General features: G+C 33.0%; 1 protein-coding gene across 2 annotated transcripts; it reads right to left on the reverse strand.

Moving 5' to 3' along the window:
- Positions 1–7,255: 7,255 nt before the first annotated feature.
- LOC111393842 lies at positions 7,256–17,165 on the reverse strand. Of its 2 annotated transcripts, XM_023019562.1 has the most exons (10): positions 16,968–17,165; positions 16,656–16,706; positions 16,058–16,174; positions 15,247–15,666; positions 14,658–15,088; positions 14,423–14,522; positions 14,248–14,313; positions 13,820–13,909; positions 8,543–8,662; positions 7,257–8,125 (listed from the first exon to the last, which is right to left on the reverse strand). In XM_023019562.1, the coding sequence occupies exons 1-10, from the start codon at positions 17,001–17,003 to the stop codon at positions 7,811–7,813; spliced, it is 1,746 nt and encodes a 581-aa protein (XP_022875330.1). In that variant the 5' UTR covers positions 17,004–17,165; the 3' UTR covers positions 7,257–7,810. The 2 variants fall into 2 exon arrangements, with proteins under 2 accessions (XP_022875331.1, XP_022875330.1); XM_023019563.1 differs by lacking the exon at positions 8,543–8,662 and having other exon boundaries at positions 7,256–8,125.

Raw genomic sequence — 17,165 nt, forward strand, 5'->3', positions numbered from 1 at the left:
ACGCGTCGTCCTCTATAGGTCAACACACCGATTATAGATACTCTTCTTCCTCAGCTTTTCAGAGCTTCAACGCACCTGAGGTTCTTCGCCTCGGATGCTGCATTTCCAAGCTTTACAAAGCTTAAGCCATCTCCCAATGCGTCGTCCCCTATGGGTCAACGCAACGGTAGCGGATACGCTTCTTCCTCAACTTTTCAGAGCTTCAACACACCTGAGGTTCTTTGCCTCGGACGCTGCGTTTCCAAGTTTTACAAAGCCTAAGCCATCTCTCAACGTGTCGTTCCCTGTGGGTCAAGCACTGATTGCAGATACGCTTCTTCCTCAGCTTTTCAGAGCTTCAACGCACCTAAGGTTCTTTGCCTTGGACGATGCCTTTCCAAGCTTTTACAAAGCTTAAGCCATCTCCCAACGCGTCGTCCCCTGTGGGTCAACGTACCGGTTGCAGATGAGCTCCTTAAGCCTTCAGCATCATGGCTCATACGCTTTGGGCAAAAACTAACTGCCCTTCTCAAATTAACGAACTACCTACCAAGAATACCCCCTACCAGCGTCGCTTTAGTCTTAACAGTACACTTCACCCACAAAGCCTTCGACACGTCTACTTACGTCGTGCTTTAATGTTAATGTTAACACTTCACCAAATACTGCAAATCTTCTCTTAGGGTCCACATAATCGGATAAACAAGTCCACCCATGATATGAATATTCATGCATGAACTTGGTGAGACAACTGTCAAGCCCCGCACCAAAATACTTCGATAATACTGTCCCTCTCATCTACGAAGCACCACGTGTCCGACCAAATTGTTTCTAAAGTGATGTCGACTTCAACTGACCTAACTTCACACGCACCGCAAGGCACACACTTCACAATCTGCTGAACAATCGAAGTGCCCTTTCCAACTGAGGCATCTAGCTAACCGAGGTGCTCTCTTAACAGAATTCTCCGTCATCAATTTCAAAAGCATATCTATGTCAGGATTCTCTAGGAATGTGACATCTCCATGGGTCTAGTTGATGTGACATCAACTTTATGTCAACTCAACTCAAGATAATTAATAACTCGCCTACTCTAGACGCAGTTGATTAATGCCTACGAGCAGACGTCTCACGTTGTCTAATGCATACACGTGTTCCACATCCAACGGTACTCCTCGTTTATAAATACTCAAGGTTTGGCAAGAGGCAAAGGTAATGAAACTCAACTAAACTAAGCTCTCCACATTCAAGCATTATGTATTCTCCTCCCCACTCTCTTGCACAATTTCGACACCGTTCCGATTATCGACCGCTGACTTGACCACGAGAGTGTATACAGCCGTTGCCACCCCCATTGGTTCCGACCATGTGCTCCTGATCGTGCATTATTGTGTGCAGGGAGGAGCACGTGGAGTGGCCTCGGTTGGCCACGTGGAGGTCCAATTAGCGAAGTCAACAGTTAATATTGATTGTTTAACTTTGATTTAAATTAAAATCAGATTTTAATCCAAACATATTGATTTTAATCCAAACCAAATAGACACTAAGTGTATTGACTTAAAGACCGTTACTGGTTTATCAATGTTGTACAACCAATATAATAGCTTTTGTTCCTTATGTTTAGCTATCTCAAAATTATATCCTTCATGTACATGCAAATTATGCTAACTAAATCCGAGCAAGTAACATGTCGAATATTTAAAATTGGCTTAAATGCAAAGTTAGAGAACTAGATGATCAAATCGAATTGTTTCAGTTCTTGAGGGACCAAACTGAAAGTTTAGGAAATAATATTTTAACTTAATATATGATGGACTTATATGGATGACAAGATTACGAGTCATTTGAGGGTTGGAAAGTATTTTGACATTTAATTGCAATATTTGATTAGTGAATTATGGTATTTGTACACGGGCGTATTATTACATTCCCCTCACAAGAGGGGGGTCCACGCCCAATAAAAATAGCGTGGGCCTCCCTCTTGTGAGGGGAGACCATGCAGATTGTCTTCTCACTTCATACACTTCATACTATAGTTTCCTTCTCAAGATCTTTCTTTCTACCCTCTAAGTTTCAATATCTCAAATTTTGAAAATCTGTGTGGTAGGGTTTTCTTTGTCATGGAGAAATGAAAGCGAGAGAGAGCAAAACCCACTTTTAAGTGACATTTTGTGAACTGGTAATGAATAATACAAATCAAGCAAGTGTGAAAATTCAAGTGACAAGAATGAATAGTGATCCCAACCCCATCTTTTAAGAGTTTTTTATTTTTATTTTTAAATTAAATATTAATAAAAATATTACACTATCTAAAATGTAAAAAGTTACTTATAAGTAAAAAAGTCACTTCAAGTTATTTAAAAGTAATTGAAAATTTTATAATTATAAAATTTTCAATTACTTTTAAATAACTTGGAGTGATTTTTTTACTTATAAGTAACTTTTTACATTTTAGATAGTGTAATCTTTTTATTAATGTGCATTGCTCCGTGCACGGTGCAATGCTAGCTCCGTGCACGGAGCTAGCATTGCACCGTGCACGGAGCAATGCACATTAATAAAAAGATTACACTATCTAAAATGTAAAAAGTTACTTATAAGTAAAAAAGTCACTTCAAGTTATTTAAAAGTAATTGAAAATTTTATAATTATAAAATTTTCAATTACTTTTAAATAACTTGGAGTGATTTTTTTACTTATAAGTAACTTTTTACATTTTAGATAGTGTAATCTTTTTATTAATGTGCATTGCTCCGTGCACGGTGCAATGCTAGCTCCGTGCACGGAGCTAGCATTGCACCGTGCACGGAGCAATGCACATTAATAAAAAGATTACACTATCTAAAATGTAAAAAGTTACTTATAAGTAAAAAAGTCACTTCAAGTTATTTAAAAGTAATTGAAAATTTTATAATTATAAAATTTTCAATTACTTTTAAATAACTTGGAGTGATTTTTTTACTTATAAGTAACTTTTTACATTTTAGATAGTGTAATCTTTTTATTAATGTGCATTGCTCCGTGCACGGTGCAATGCTAGCTCCGTGCACGGAGCTAGCATTGCACCGTGCACGGAGCAATGCACATTAATAAAAAGATTACACTATCTAAAATGTAAAAAGTTACTTATAAGTAAAAAAGTCACTTCAAGTTATTTAAAAGTAATTGAAAATTTTATAATTATAAAATTTTCAATTACTTTTAAATAACTTGGAGTGATTTTTTTACTTATAAGTAACTTTTTACATTTTAGATAGTGTAATCTTTTTATTAATGTGCATTGCTCCGTGCACGGTGCAATGCTAGCTCCGTGCACGGAGCTAGCATTGCACCGTGCACGGAGCAATGCACATTAATAAAAAGATTACACTATCTAAAATGTAAAAAGTTACTTATAAGTAAAAAAGTCACTTCAAGTTATTTAAAAGTAATTGAAAATTTTATAATTATAAAATTTTCAATTACTTTTAAATAACTTGGAGTGATTTTTTTACTTATAAGTAACTTTTTACATTTTAGATAGTGTAATCTTTTTATTAATGTGCATTGCTCCGTGCACGGTGCAATGCTAGCTCCGTGCACGGAGCTAGCATTGCACCGTGCACGGAGCAATGCACATTAATAAAAAGATTACACTATCTAAAATGTAAAAAGTTACTTATAAGTAAAAAAGTCACTTCAAGTTATTTAAAAGTAATTGAAAATTTTATAATTATAAAATTTTCAATTACTTTTAAATAACTTGGAGTGATTTTTTTACTTATAAGTAACTTTTTACATTTTAGATAGTGTAATCTTTTTATTAATGTGCATTGCTCCGTGCACGGTGCAATGCTAGCTCCGTGCACGGAGCTAGCATTGCACCGTGCACGGAGCAATGCACATTAATAAAAAGATTACACTATCTAAAATGTAAAAAGTTACTTATAAGTAAAAAAGTCACTTCAAGTTATTTAAAAGTAATTGAAAATTTTATAATTATAAAATTTTCAATTACTTTTAAATAACTTGGAGTGATTTTTTTACTTATAAGTAACTTTTTACATTTTAGATAGTGTAATCTTTTTATTAATGTGCATTGCTCCGTGCACGGTGCAATGCTAGCTCCGTGCACGGAGCTAGCATTGCACCGTGCACGGAGCAATGCACATTAATAAAAAGATTACACTATCTAAAATGTAAAAAGTTACTTATAAGTAAAAAAGTCACTTCAAGTTATTTAAAAGTAATTGAAAATTTTATAATTATAAAATTTTCAATTACTTTTAAATAACTTGGAGTGATTTTTTTACTTATAAGTAACTTTTTACATTTTAGATAGTGTAATATTTTTATTAATATTTAATTTTAAAAATTAAATATATCTACATATCTATTTAAAAATTTAATTTAATATTTTTTACTTGTAAGTAGTTTTTATAATTATAAGTTTTTTTACTTTTAAGTAATTTGAAGTAATTTTTTGAGAAAATTGTTGAGAAAAAAATAATAAATATTTATAAAATAATTGATTTTTTAAGAAAAAGACGATGCGCATTTTTTAACACACATGTTTGATGTACGTTTAACTATTTTCGATATTCATTTGAATCATTCGATGTATTTATGATATAGTTCTCGAAATGAGTTTCGAGGGAACATAGAAGATTTATTAATTCGATTACCGTACAATCGTCGATAAATTTTAAAATTACCTTGTTATCGAAATTCTCGAAATAATAGTTTGAAAATGCTTATTTTGACACCTCATAACATTTGCTACTATTGGCCGTTTCGCGCACCGTTAACGACGTGTAATACTATGCCGTGAGTATTTCAAAATGATATCAAGAATATAATATTTCGACTTCATTTGATATCCCATAATGAGTTCGAAAATGAAAATAAAAACATAAGTATAAAAAAAATAAAAAAAATACATAAGTAACCTTTGAGCATGCTCCGTGCACGGAGCTAGCATTGCACCGTGCACGGAGCAATGCACATATTTATTTTTTTTTCTTTTCTTTTATTTTTTTAACTTTTATTTGTAGTAAATTTTTTATTAATATTTAATTTTAAAAAATTACATATATCTAAATATTTAATTAAAAATGTTGAAATTAATATTTTTTTTTACCTATAAGTAGCTTTTACAATTATAAGTTTTTTCATTACTTTTAAATAACTTGAAGTGATTTTTTTTACTTATAAGTAACTTTTTACATTCTGGGCAATCTTTCTATTAATATTTAATTTTAAAAACTTAATATATCTAAACATTCATACTTAAAAAAATTGAAATTAATATTTTTTTACTTATAAGTAACTTTTGCAATTATAAGTTCTTTTTACTTTTAAATAATTTGAAGTGATCTTTTACTTATAAGCAACTTTTTACATTTTAGAAATAAAAAATAATTTTTATGTAAAAAAATATTATTGCTAATAAAATAAACAATAAACCTCACATTCTCTCTTTTAAGATATGGAGGGATTTTTTTAAAATGAAATATTTATTAATAAAAAATTGCTATAAATAAAAATTTTTAAAAAATTATCACCACTCCTTGCACGGAATGGAATCACTCCATGGAGTGTAACACTCCATGCAAAATGAATGTTCTCTCCTTTTGAAAAGTCAAAAGGAGCTCTCCTTTTGGAAGTAGAGATTCTCTCCGTACACGGAGAGATTTTTTTTTCAATTTTAATTAATTAAATAATATTTATGTATTATTTATTTAATTTTTGTAACTTTATTTTATTTGTTTAATTTGGTTTAATGAAATAATCTTTATACATTCCTTATGATATAAAGGTATTCGTTAAATTTGAATTAATTAATATTTATTTCTCTTTAAATCGTTTTAATTTAATTGAAAAACTTTATGATAATTTTTTTCTATTTTTATTTGTAATTTTTTTAAAAATAATCTTTATATTTAATTTTGTTTATTTATTATATAATATATGGTATTGTCTTTAGTCAAGTGAAGAAATGTGTGAAAATGGAGAAATATTGTAGTGGAGGTGACATCACAGTGAAACGACGTGTGACAATGCTGAAATGGTGTGTGAAAATAATGCTACAGCATCATTGAATAGAATAATTTACTATTGCCAAATCGATTTCAAATCAGTTTCGTGTGAAAACCTATGTGACAAAAATAAACAGTAAACCTCACATTCTCTCTTTTAAAATAAGGAAGGATTGAAAACAATTCCCGATGGGTGACATATAAAAAGTGCAAGTTATATAAAAAATTCAAACCTCATCAGGTTTGAAGTTATAGTCAGACATAAGTAAAAGCTTTCATTACTGTTAGGATTTTCTACAATACTTGTTTCTCTTGAAGTTTCGATTATTAATGTGCATTTGACTTTGATTTATTCTGCAACTTATAACAATTGCTTACCAAGTGCCCATTTTTCTTGCAATAGTTACAAAATTTGAAGTTAGATTTTGTCTTGCTCCTTGAACGACCACCACAAACAATGCGACCCTCTCCATGATCCCCAAATGCTACAAGATGCTTCATCTTTTCTTTGGAATATGGAGCTTGTAGACTTATTCGAGAGTGAAGGCATCACAACTATATAGCATCGTCTCTAAAAGACATGTATGAGACAGGCAATGAACTCAATAAAATCCATCACAAGTATTCTTCATCATATTTGATCTCAAGGTTTCCAAATTAGCGATGATTTCTTTAAAAGCAATTAGGTGATCTTCAAGAGATGTACTTTCAGTCATACAATAAGAATATAGACGTTGCTTCAGATGCAATTTGCTAGTAAGACTTTTCATTATGCATAATTGTTCCAATTTTAAATATAATGCAGTGACTGACTTTTCCTTCAAAACGTTCTTAAAATATTATTTGAAATATGAAGATAGGGCTTCTCCGTCGTTTCTCCTCCATGTTCCAAGTTGTGGGCATCTTCTTAAATCCCAACAACGCAACGTCCAAATTCATCTGAGCGAGTACAATTTGCATCTTTACCTACAACAACGAAAATCTTGTATCGTGTTCTAATAGCAAAATATCATACTTCATAGTTGTCATCGCGAAAAACCTCGTTCTTCCCAAGAATTCCAAAACCAAAAGCCCTGACACCAGTTTGTTGTGAAAGCGAAGATGACACCGGATTAATCCAATGCCACTTTGTTGGAGAAATTAAGAGATTATAACCACAATATGTAGTAATTGATCACACAAACACAAGAAAAATGTAATGTTGTACAGAATGGAATTTTATTATAATATGGAGAATGAATACAAAGATTATGTTTTTACAATCTTTCTAACTTCTTACAAATCATAATGAAGAGCCAACTATATATAAGACATAATTCAAACCCTAGATAAAATAGAATACTCAAAAGTTTCCTTATCTCGATCTCTTCAAATCTAACACAAATTTCAACTCCCAATAGTGCTTCTAAATAAAACTTTAACTAGAATTTGTCAAATAGAATTCTAATAGGATTCCAAAAACATTCCAAATAGAATTCCTCTTAATGTATGCTTTAATAACTCTCAATTATCTTTAACAATGAATTTGGGCCACTCTCAAATTTAGCAGTACACATAAAATATTCTAACACATCACAAATTAATTACTCATAAGAAAATCATACCCTCCTGTTTTAATACCTTTTTTTTTTTCTTTCATTTGCTTCTGAATTTACCTCTTTATGTTCACAAGATTTCTTCATAAGATAGTTGTTTTTGAATGCAATTCATGATCGTCATCATGATTATATGATCAGTCTATGCCTACATGGCAAATCACTATTTTTTCCCCTTGGACACTTATGCTATATAAATGTTGCAACAAAATTGTAGTCTTAACTTGACATGGTCAACAAGTATTGGAACTCATATTCATAAGGTATCTTCTCAACAATGGAAGATGCTTTTCCACCACGAAGTCCCCGAAAACAATCCATAATCGATTTCCTCAAAGATCCAGATGTAGGTAGCTGCTCGCACACCCATTCCATCAACGAGTCGACATCTCTGGCGAAATCCAGCATGTTCCCAAGTAGAAGCTCAGGAAGTGCTATTCTTTTTTTGCTTGTCACCATTATTGAAGCTTGCAGGTACTCCAGCTTTGATCTTTCCAATTCACCTATGACACCCTCTGCTGTATATATTTTTACCTAGCCATGAAACAAATACATAAAATCAGCTAGCTCTCAAGATCTCAATTATTAGAAAGAAATTTTTGGAGTATTGTTGTGTTTATTACCTAGGACCAGACACGATATAGTATAATTGTCAAAACTTCAACATTTTTATTCTTTAATACTTACTACTGTATAGAGAGTCTTAACAATAAAACCACTATTGTATTGCATTCAACAATACAATACACACACATATATTTGGGATATAAACATGACACATAAATTTTAAGTCCAAATTAGTATCCAACAAATTATTAACTAGAGGTTAGTACAGCTTGGTCTTCAAGAAGAAAAATAGTAAAATATTGTGCATCAATAGTCATGTTCAATACTGCACAATAAACATGCACTACATTGTGTAATTTTCTTGTCGAAATGGTTGAGACTCACTGCTGGTGAAGAACGTGTTCCGCAGCACAAGGCAAAGATGACATTTGGATCTGGTGACTGAAGTCCATAAAGCTCACCAACTATAGCTTCTTTGATATCTTTTTCTCCCTTCCCAGTAATCTAAATGCAAATTATGGTGTTAGACTCCATTTCGATATAGGGCTTTATAGGGGAAAAAATATCCAGTAAGAGTAAACTTTTGCCGCCTTTTTTTTTTTTAAATAAAATAATTCTCTATATATTAAAATAAATGACTTTCCATAAATATTTTGTTCACTGAAATTCAAAATATTGTTGGAGGAAAGGAAGGGTTTACTAACTTGAATTAGCTGAGGCTTTTAAGAGGACAACAGTAATAGGAAGAATGAAGTGAAAAAAAAAAAAGGAAACTTGTATTTCTCAATTTCAAGACTTTACACACTTTTTGACTTGTTACAAAATGGAGGACACTACCCCTTTATATAGTGTTTACATGAAAATTCTAGTCCACACATTTTCTAGAGACACCTAGACCACACATTAAGATATTTTCTTAGAATTCTCTGGATATTCTTTATAAGACAACATATCTTACTTAGATATTTATATAAATTTTTATAGTAGATATTTATATAGATTTTTTTAGATAATGTTTCTAAAAATGTTAGGCATGTTGGGCCTTTTAATTGATTTGGGCCTATAAGCAAAATTCTTAAGCCCATATCATTTAGTCCAAAAATCAAGTTTACTATTCAACATCCCCCCTTAAACTTGATTTTGCTACTCCAAGTAGAGTTCTTAACTTATGGAACAAATCATGCTTAAGTGGTTTAATGAGAATGTCGGCGATCTGCTCCTGAGAGGTTACATATTCAGCTGCACTTCTTTCTTTGCAATACTTTCTCTTATGAAATGATATCTTATATTAATGTGATTGCTTCTGTCATGGAATACTAGGTTCTTTGCCAATGTTAATACCGATTTGTTATCAACATGGATTTTGGTTGGTTCTTCTTGTAAAACTCCAAGCGTCTTCAACAAGTTTCTAAGTCAAATCGCATGGTAGACACTTGATATAACTGCAACATATTCGGCTTTACAGGTAGATAGTGCTACGATCGATTGCTTCTTTGAGCTCCAAGTGAAAGCTGTGTCGTCCAAGTAAAACACATATCCAGTCGTACTCTTTCTATCATCACTATCTCTACCCCAATCGCTGTCATTATATCCAACAAGTTTGAATTCATTAGATGATGAATAGACTAAGTCATAATCAAGCGTACCTTTGATGTAGTGAAGAATTATCTTTGCAGTTTTCATATGGGTCATGGTAGGTGTCTCCATATAACGACTGATGAGTCCAACTCCAAAAAGGATAACTGATCTTGTGCACGTCAAGTATCTTAGACTTCCAACAAGATTCTTAAAAAGTGTTGGATTCATTTTTTCACCTTCATCATTCTTCGACAACTTAATTCCGCATTCGACAGGGATACATACAGGCTTGCAATTCTTCATATTGAATTTCTTTAGAATTTCTTTCGCATATCCTTCTTGTGAGATAAAGATACAACCCTCCATTTGCTTTACCTCAATCCCAAGATAGTAGACCATAAGGCCGATATCCGTCATCTCGAATTCTTGAGCCATGACTTTCTTAAATTCAATGATCATACTTTGATTATTTCCTGTGAATATAAGATCATCTACATACAAACAAAGAAGCAAAATATCTCCTTTCTCATTTACCGTTGTATAAAGGGTATACTCGTAAGAACATTTTGTGAAGTCATTTTACTATTCCATGCCTTTGGAGCATGTTTTAACCAATATAAAGTCTTTTTTAGTTTCAAGATTTTACCTTCACGTCCTTTTACTTTATAGCCCATTGGTTGCTCCACATAAATTTCTTCTTCGAGATAATCATTCAAAAAAGCCGATTTCACATCCATTTGAAATATCTTCCACTTATTTTGCGCTGCAAAGGAGATAATTAATCTTATGGTTTCTAAACTAGCAATAGGAGCAAATATCTCTTCATAATCGATTCCCGACCGTTGGTTGTAGCATTTAGCAACCAATCTTACTTTGTATCTTTCTACGTCTCCTTTAGTGTTCTTCTTTGCCTTGTACACCCACTAAACTCCGATTGCTCTCTTTCCTTTGGGAAGAGTTGTCAGCTCCCATGTGTCATTTTTCTCAATAGCCTTAATCTCTTCATCCATGACATCTCTCCATCTTTTATTTTGCGCCGCTTCTTCATATCCTATTGCTTCAGAATCGGCAAAAAGACAAAAAAGTGTGAGATCATTTTGATTTTCTGTTACCTCATATAGCTTTTGTAGACTCCTCATCCATGGTGTCCTTTCGCTTGAATTTTCTCCTTGTGAAGATGATGGAGAAGCATCTACATGAGTAGGTGATAGAGGTGGACTGATAATCTGTTGCTGCTCTCCATTCTCTTGTTCTTCTTCATCAAAGAATGGTAAGAAGTCATAGTCTTCTTCTTGAACACCCCAATCCCAAGCTCCTTCTTCATCAAACTCGACATCTCTACTTATGATGATCTTCTCCTTGTTTGAATTATACAACTTGTAGGCTTTAGAGCGAGAGTCATAATCGATAAAAACATACCTTTCACTTTTGTCATCTAACTTAGACCGCTTTTGATTCGGTATATGAGCATATGCAATGTTCCCAAATACTCGTAAGTGAAAGATGCTGGGCTTTCTTTCACTCCAAGCTTCTTGTGGTGTCTTTTTCCACACACTTCTAGAAACTTCTAGAAGGCGATAGGTTAGACAGTTATACGGCGCAATTAACAGCTTTGGCCCAAAGTTCTTTGGGCAATTTCTTACTTTTGAGCATGCAGCGGGCCATGTTAAGAATGGATCTGTTCTTTCTTTTGGTTACTCCATTTTGTTGTAGAGAGTATGGAACCATCAATGGGCAACGAATTCCATTCTCCTCACAATATTTCTCAAACGTTTTGGAGGTGAACTCTCCTCCTCTATCCGATCTCAAGGCTTTTATACTATATCCGCTTTCCTTTTCAACAAGAGCTTTAAGCTTCTTAAAAGTTTCAAAAACTTCCAATTTTTGTTTGAGAAAATAGACCCAAGTCTTTCTACTAAAATCATCAATAAAAAGAACAAAATAATTGCTCTTACCGAGAGAGTTTGGATTAATTGACCCACAAATATCAGAGTGTACAAGTTCTAACGGCTTCTTAGCTCTTGTAGATGCTTCTTTTGAAAAACTTTTCCTCGAATGCTTTCCAAGTAAGCATCCTTCACATAATTGATCTGCATGATTTATTGGAGGCAAACCTTTCACCATTTTCTTCTTACTCAACAACTTTAAGCCTCCAAAATTAAGATACTCAAATCTCAAGTGCCAAAACTAAGATGAATCTTAAAACAAGCTTTTAAGCATTTAGCGACATCATTTTGAATGCTTAACGCAGACATTCTATTTCTTGTCATAGGGACTTTGACAATCAAATTTTCTCTTTGATCTCTCATTGAAAGACTATGATCTTTCAAATGAATATCATAGCCCTTCTTTAAGAGTTGCCCCAAACTTAAAATGTTATTTTTCATATTGGGCATATAATAGACATTTGAGATAAATTAATGCGTACCATTTTTCAAGCGGATCAAGATTTTACCTTTTCCTTTCACTGAGATCTTGGATTCATCTCCAAAGGTAATATTGCCGCTTACTGATTCATCAAACTCCACAAACATGTTTTTTCTTCCACACATATGGGTGCTTGCTCTTGTATCCAAATACCAAGTATTCTTTTCTCTGCTCTCTTCACCTTTGTAGGCCAACAGTAGTACAGGATCCACTTCACTTTCCCGACAAGCATAGTTGACTTTTTCCTTAACTTGGTTAGTAATATTTCTACATTTTGAAGCATAATGACCAAGCTTTTGACAATTGTAATATTTAATTTGAGATTTGTCATACCTTGGCCCTTCATTTTGCCTCGTACATTTTCCTCTTCCACGACCTCTAGTGGAAAATGAGCTTTGTTTTCTTTCCTCCTTGTAGAATGCACTTCTTCCTCGCTCTTGGCCTCGTCCTTTACCTCTTTGGCTTCTTTTACTGTCCAACCTTCCTTCACCCTCGTTCAAAGTGAGCTTCGTTTGAAGAGCTTGCTCTAATGGCTCTTCTTTCACCTTCTTCCTTAGTCTTTCCTCATGGGCTTGTAAAGATCTCATAAGTTGATCGACACTCATACTGTCTAGATCTTTAGATTCCTCAATGGCTACAACTATGTAGTCAAATTTAGAATCTAAAGACCTAAGTATCTTCTCAATTACTCGAGTGTCGTTCGACTTTTCTCCATTCCTTTTTAATTGATTCACAATAGCCAATACTCTAGAGAAATAATCAAAAATTGATTCCGCTTTTATATGTTAAGCTTCAAACTCACCTAGAAGTGTTTGAAGTCGAACATTTTTCACCTTCTCAACTCCTTTATGGGAGTTTTGCAAGATCTCCCATACTTCCTTACTCGTAGTAGCACAAGCTACTTTCTCGAACATGCCTTCATCTAAGGCTTGATAGATGAGGGTAAGCACCTTCTTGTCCTTCTTCCTTGTATCCTTCAAACTATCCCTTTGTACTTGGGATAGAGCGATCTTGTCTTCTAGCTCCGTGTAACCTTTCTCTACGATCTCCCATGCATCTTGCGACCCGAGCAATGCTTTTATCTTTTTGCTTCAATTGTCGTAGTTATCCTTGTTGAGTTGGAGAACTTGAAAAGGAATCATCCCACTTGCCATTTTTCACAAGAAACTTAGGGTTCTGATACCAGTTTGTTGGAGGAAAGGAAGGGTTTACTAACTTGGATTGACTAAGGCTTTTAGAAGACAACACTAATAGGAAGAAGGAAGTGAAAAAAAAAGGAAACTTGTATTTCTCAACTTTAAGACTTTACACACTTTTTAGCTTGTTACAAAATGGAGGACACTACCCCTTTATATAGTGTTTACATGAAGATTCTAGTCCACACATTTTCTAGAGACACCTAGATCACATATCAAAATATTTTCCTAAAATTATCTAGATATTCTTTATAAGACCACATATCTTACTTAGATATTTATGTTGATTTTTCTAATAGATATTTATATAGATTTTTTTACATAATATTTCTAAAAATATTAGGCATGTTAGGCCTTTCATTTGATTTGGGCTTATAAGCAAAATCCTTAAACTCATATTATTTAGTCCAAAAATCAAGTTTACTATTCAACAGATATTAACTATTACAATGCGAAGTACCTGTTTAAGCAGTGATGGCTCAAGTTTTCTCAGGATAAAATGTTCAATTGCTTGAGCATTTATTACATTACCAGCAATAGTCAGAGTTGCCTGAAATGAAGCAGCAAGTTATATTCAAGACCATATGAATATAAAAAATATAACTATGTCATACTTTTTTCTCTTCATTGAAATAAATGCATGACTTGTATAATTTACTAAGAATGGGACACAAAAAAGAAGTGAGTTTGGAGCATAATATAGTCAATCTTCTCATCTAAAAGCGTGAATGGTCAGAGACAAGTTATCCATTCATTCTAAACTGTGTCTTAAACACCTATGAAGTTAGGAAACTCTCAAGTTCTCCAGCTGTAAACAACCTTACTCACTAACCAATTAAAGAAATTGAAATAATCATCTTCAGATTTTCTAATTAAATTTTAATTTACCTTGTTGATAAGCTTTAGCAGTTTTCCAGGTGTAGCACTGGTGGGAATCCCATATTGGAGGAACCCCTGGAAGAAAAAATCATTCAATCATTTAATTAAGTACTTCAATACTCGAATGGTGTAAAAATTAATATATAAAAGAAAAGTAGCAAGAAAACTGTTAAAGTCCATTTACATGCATGACAGAAGCATTGTACATGTTGATCCAGAAAGCCAGCTTCTGTTCATGACTCAAGAATCTTAAGTCTACCTTCTGAAGAGTATTCATCAAACCCCTAGATTTCCAAAATTCATAGAGAGAAATACACAGATATATATGAGCACACAAAATTAATAAATAAGTAAATTATATATACATATATATATGTTATTTCAAAAATGGAAGTAAATTAATTAATAGTTAGCCTTACTTTAACTTCTGAAATAAAGGAACTGAGCTCGAATCTTGTATGCATTTGGGATCCATAGAGCTTGATGTGAATCTAACCAAGTTTTTATAGGGCCCAATATCCCTTGCTATAGATTCTTCAGAATAAAAAATGCCATAGGGATCTTGCTGTCTCGAGTCTTTCTGAAACATGAAGCTTGTTTTCGAGTTTAAGCTCGTCTCCGCACGAAAACTTTGAGAGAAGTTCATAGAACGGGCTATCGGCCCTGATTTCTCTAATTCCATTGTTCTTGATGTTCGATGTAGCCTTACAAAAATAAAGATCAAACACTTCATGATGTTCTCAGATAACTTGTTAGGTGAGCACTTGTGAATGCTTTGTTCTTCAGAATGAATTGGAGTAGACATGACATTTTGTAGGATATCTGCAGGGATGTCAAGGTTACGGTCTCTCTGAAATGGCATCAACCGTCAGAATCTTAGAATCAGAGAGTAGAGAAAAGAAAAACATGTAGTCTGCTAGCATGCAAGTCAGTTATAATTTTTAGTTAAATAATTGAAATATTCATAAATAGGTGACAGTTAGATTGAACGAAATTCTGTGATCGTACCCTGGGAGTTGGAGTTGGATGCCTTATGTTTCTAAATGGCGAGGCAGGTTTAAGCATCCCACTTCTCTTCGAAACCTTGTCACATAGTATTCCAATTTCATCGTTAAAATTATTTTCCTTGTGATCGGATAATCCTTTCGGATTTTTCCCTTTCTCGTTTTTTCTGAATTCGCTGAGATTATAATCGCCTTTTATAGCCTTGCTAATAAAATGCAGCCCCTTAGCCTCAAACATGGTTTTCTCATTGGAACGACGTCTGCTCGTGTTTCCATTGTTATCTTTTGGATTTTCACGCAACTGCCATTGCATGGAATTTAGTTCCTTTTCGTTTTTCACCTCGGACTGAAGAAGACTGATTTGGCTTTCCAATCGCACTATCTCATTTTCAACCATATCTAGCTCAGTCAGTAGCTCTTTCATCTGCATATAAAATTTAATAATGTATTTAAAGAGCACATTCCTGGTTAATTTCTTCGAGAATTGATTTAAAGTTGAGTTGAATCAGTTGCAACACGACCAATATCTGAGAGATTGCAATATATCTGAGATTTCTTATAATTAATATGGTAATGCATAGACATAAAAATAAGAGCAACTCATGAATATAAACTATAGATTTATTATTTTTGAACATGCAAAGATTATGCTGGACTATCAAATTACTATCAATATAAGTATCCATTAAACAGTTTCAAGCTATCGTTGTTGCTAATGGTCGACTTACTTTCAATCTTTCAGTAAATTTAGTAAAGAAACTAAAACAAAAGAAAAAGAAGAACATACAAGAAATTCATGCATATATGAAACTTACTTTTGGTGGAAGGTAGTTTGGGATTGTGATAGAAGAACCATCTTGTCGATTTTGAAGTTCTTGGAGAAATTCGTGCACCTTTTGTTCATGAGCCAGCATTTTGTGAAGCTCGGAAACCTTGATTGGGTAAAAAATTTTACCTTTCGACTTAGTATCACTTCTTTGTCAAACGAAAAATTGAGATGATAGCACCAATGGAAAATTTATAGACGCTTGCTGTAGTCGCTAAGAATTGATCATAGTTGAATAATACACATACTTTTGTATTAAGCAAAATCATAGTAAATTCACAAAAATAAATTGAAAATGCTCGTCTTAAGTGACAAAATGAGGGGAATAATGTACTTTCCTGATTTATTACAAAATAGAATTGAAATTTAAAACAAATAAATCAAGAAAATTAGTAATATAATTCGAGTACAAATACTTACATTCAAATTTTACTAGAAAACATGTCTCCACAGTAAAAGAAAGAGAAAAATTTCTTAGACCAGGTAGATGCACCCCCATCACCTATACTTGTACTACAACGTACCAGTGAATCAAAGCATCCATGCAAAGAACTCAATCAAAAAGATGTATAGAATCATGTCCATACCTCTCTTTCAAGTTCCTCTTTCTTTTGTTGTCCACCAACCTTCTTCTTTTTCTGAAAACCAAAGATAATTTTTTAAGTGTTAAATCCCACTTCGGTTTACATAAAAATAATCAACTTATTTATAAGGATTTTGATCACTTCTCTTAACAAAATTGAACTTTTATCATTAATATGCATTGTACATATATTTTACATGTAAGAGGAGAAATTTCATAAGCCGAATTTAGGTTCTCTGCGATGGTTTTGCTATCATACTTCGATTTTTCTTGAGTTTAACAAAAGAGATATAAAAAAGGTTGGAATAAAACTTACAAAAATCTCTGTTGGAATTTGTGCTAAATCCGCCATGGAAGGAAATGATCCAAACCAGACCTTCAGCTTGTGCCAGGGCCTTGGGAAGACATTAAAACAGAATGAAATTATCAGATTTTCATTATAAAAATGCTTGTATTTGAAGAAAATTATGGCACAGATTAATGGTAGAATATTAGTCGGATAGAGAAGATGAGA

Source organism: Olea europaea, chromosome 4 (genome assembly GCF_002742605.1).
Source record: "Olea europaea var. sylvestris chromosome 4, O_europaea_v1, whole genome shotgun sequence".
Lineage (NCBI taxonomy): Eukaryota > Viridiplantae > Streptophyta > Magnoliopsida > Lamiales > Oleaceae > Olea > Olea europaea.

What these genes read in the sequence shown, in the direction of transcription:
- LOC111393842 (XM_023019562.1), bottom strand. Translation starts at nt 17,003, where the DNA reads ATGGCGGATTTAGCACAAATTCCAACAGAGATTTTT. An exon ending in CCTTTATTTCAGAAGTTAAA is followed by an intron (nt 14,523 to 14,657) that starts GTAAGGCTAACT and finishes TTGGAAATCTAG; the next exon opens with GGGTTTGATGAATACTCTTC. An exon ending in GAACACGTTCTTCACCAGCA is followed by an intron (nt 8,126 to 8,542) that starts GTGAGTCTCAAC and finishes TTTCATGGCTAG; the next exon opens with GTAAAAATATATACAGCAGA.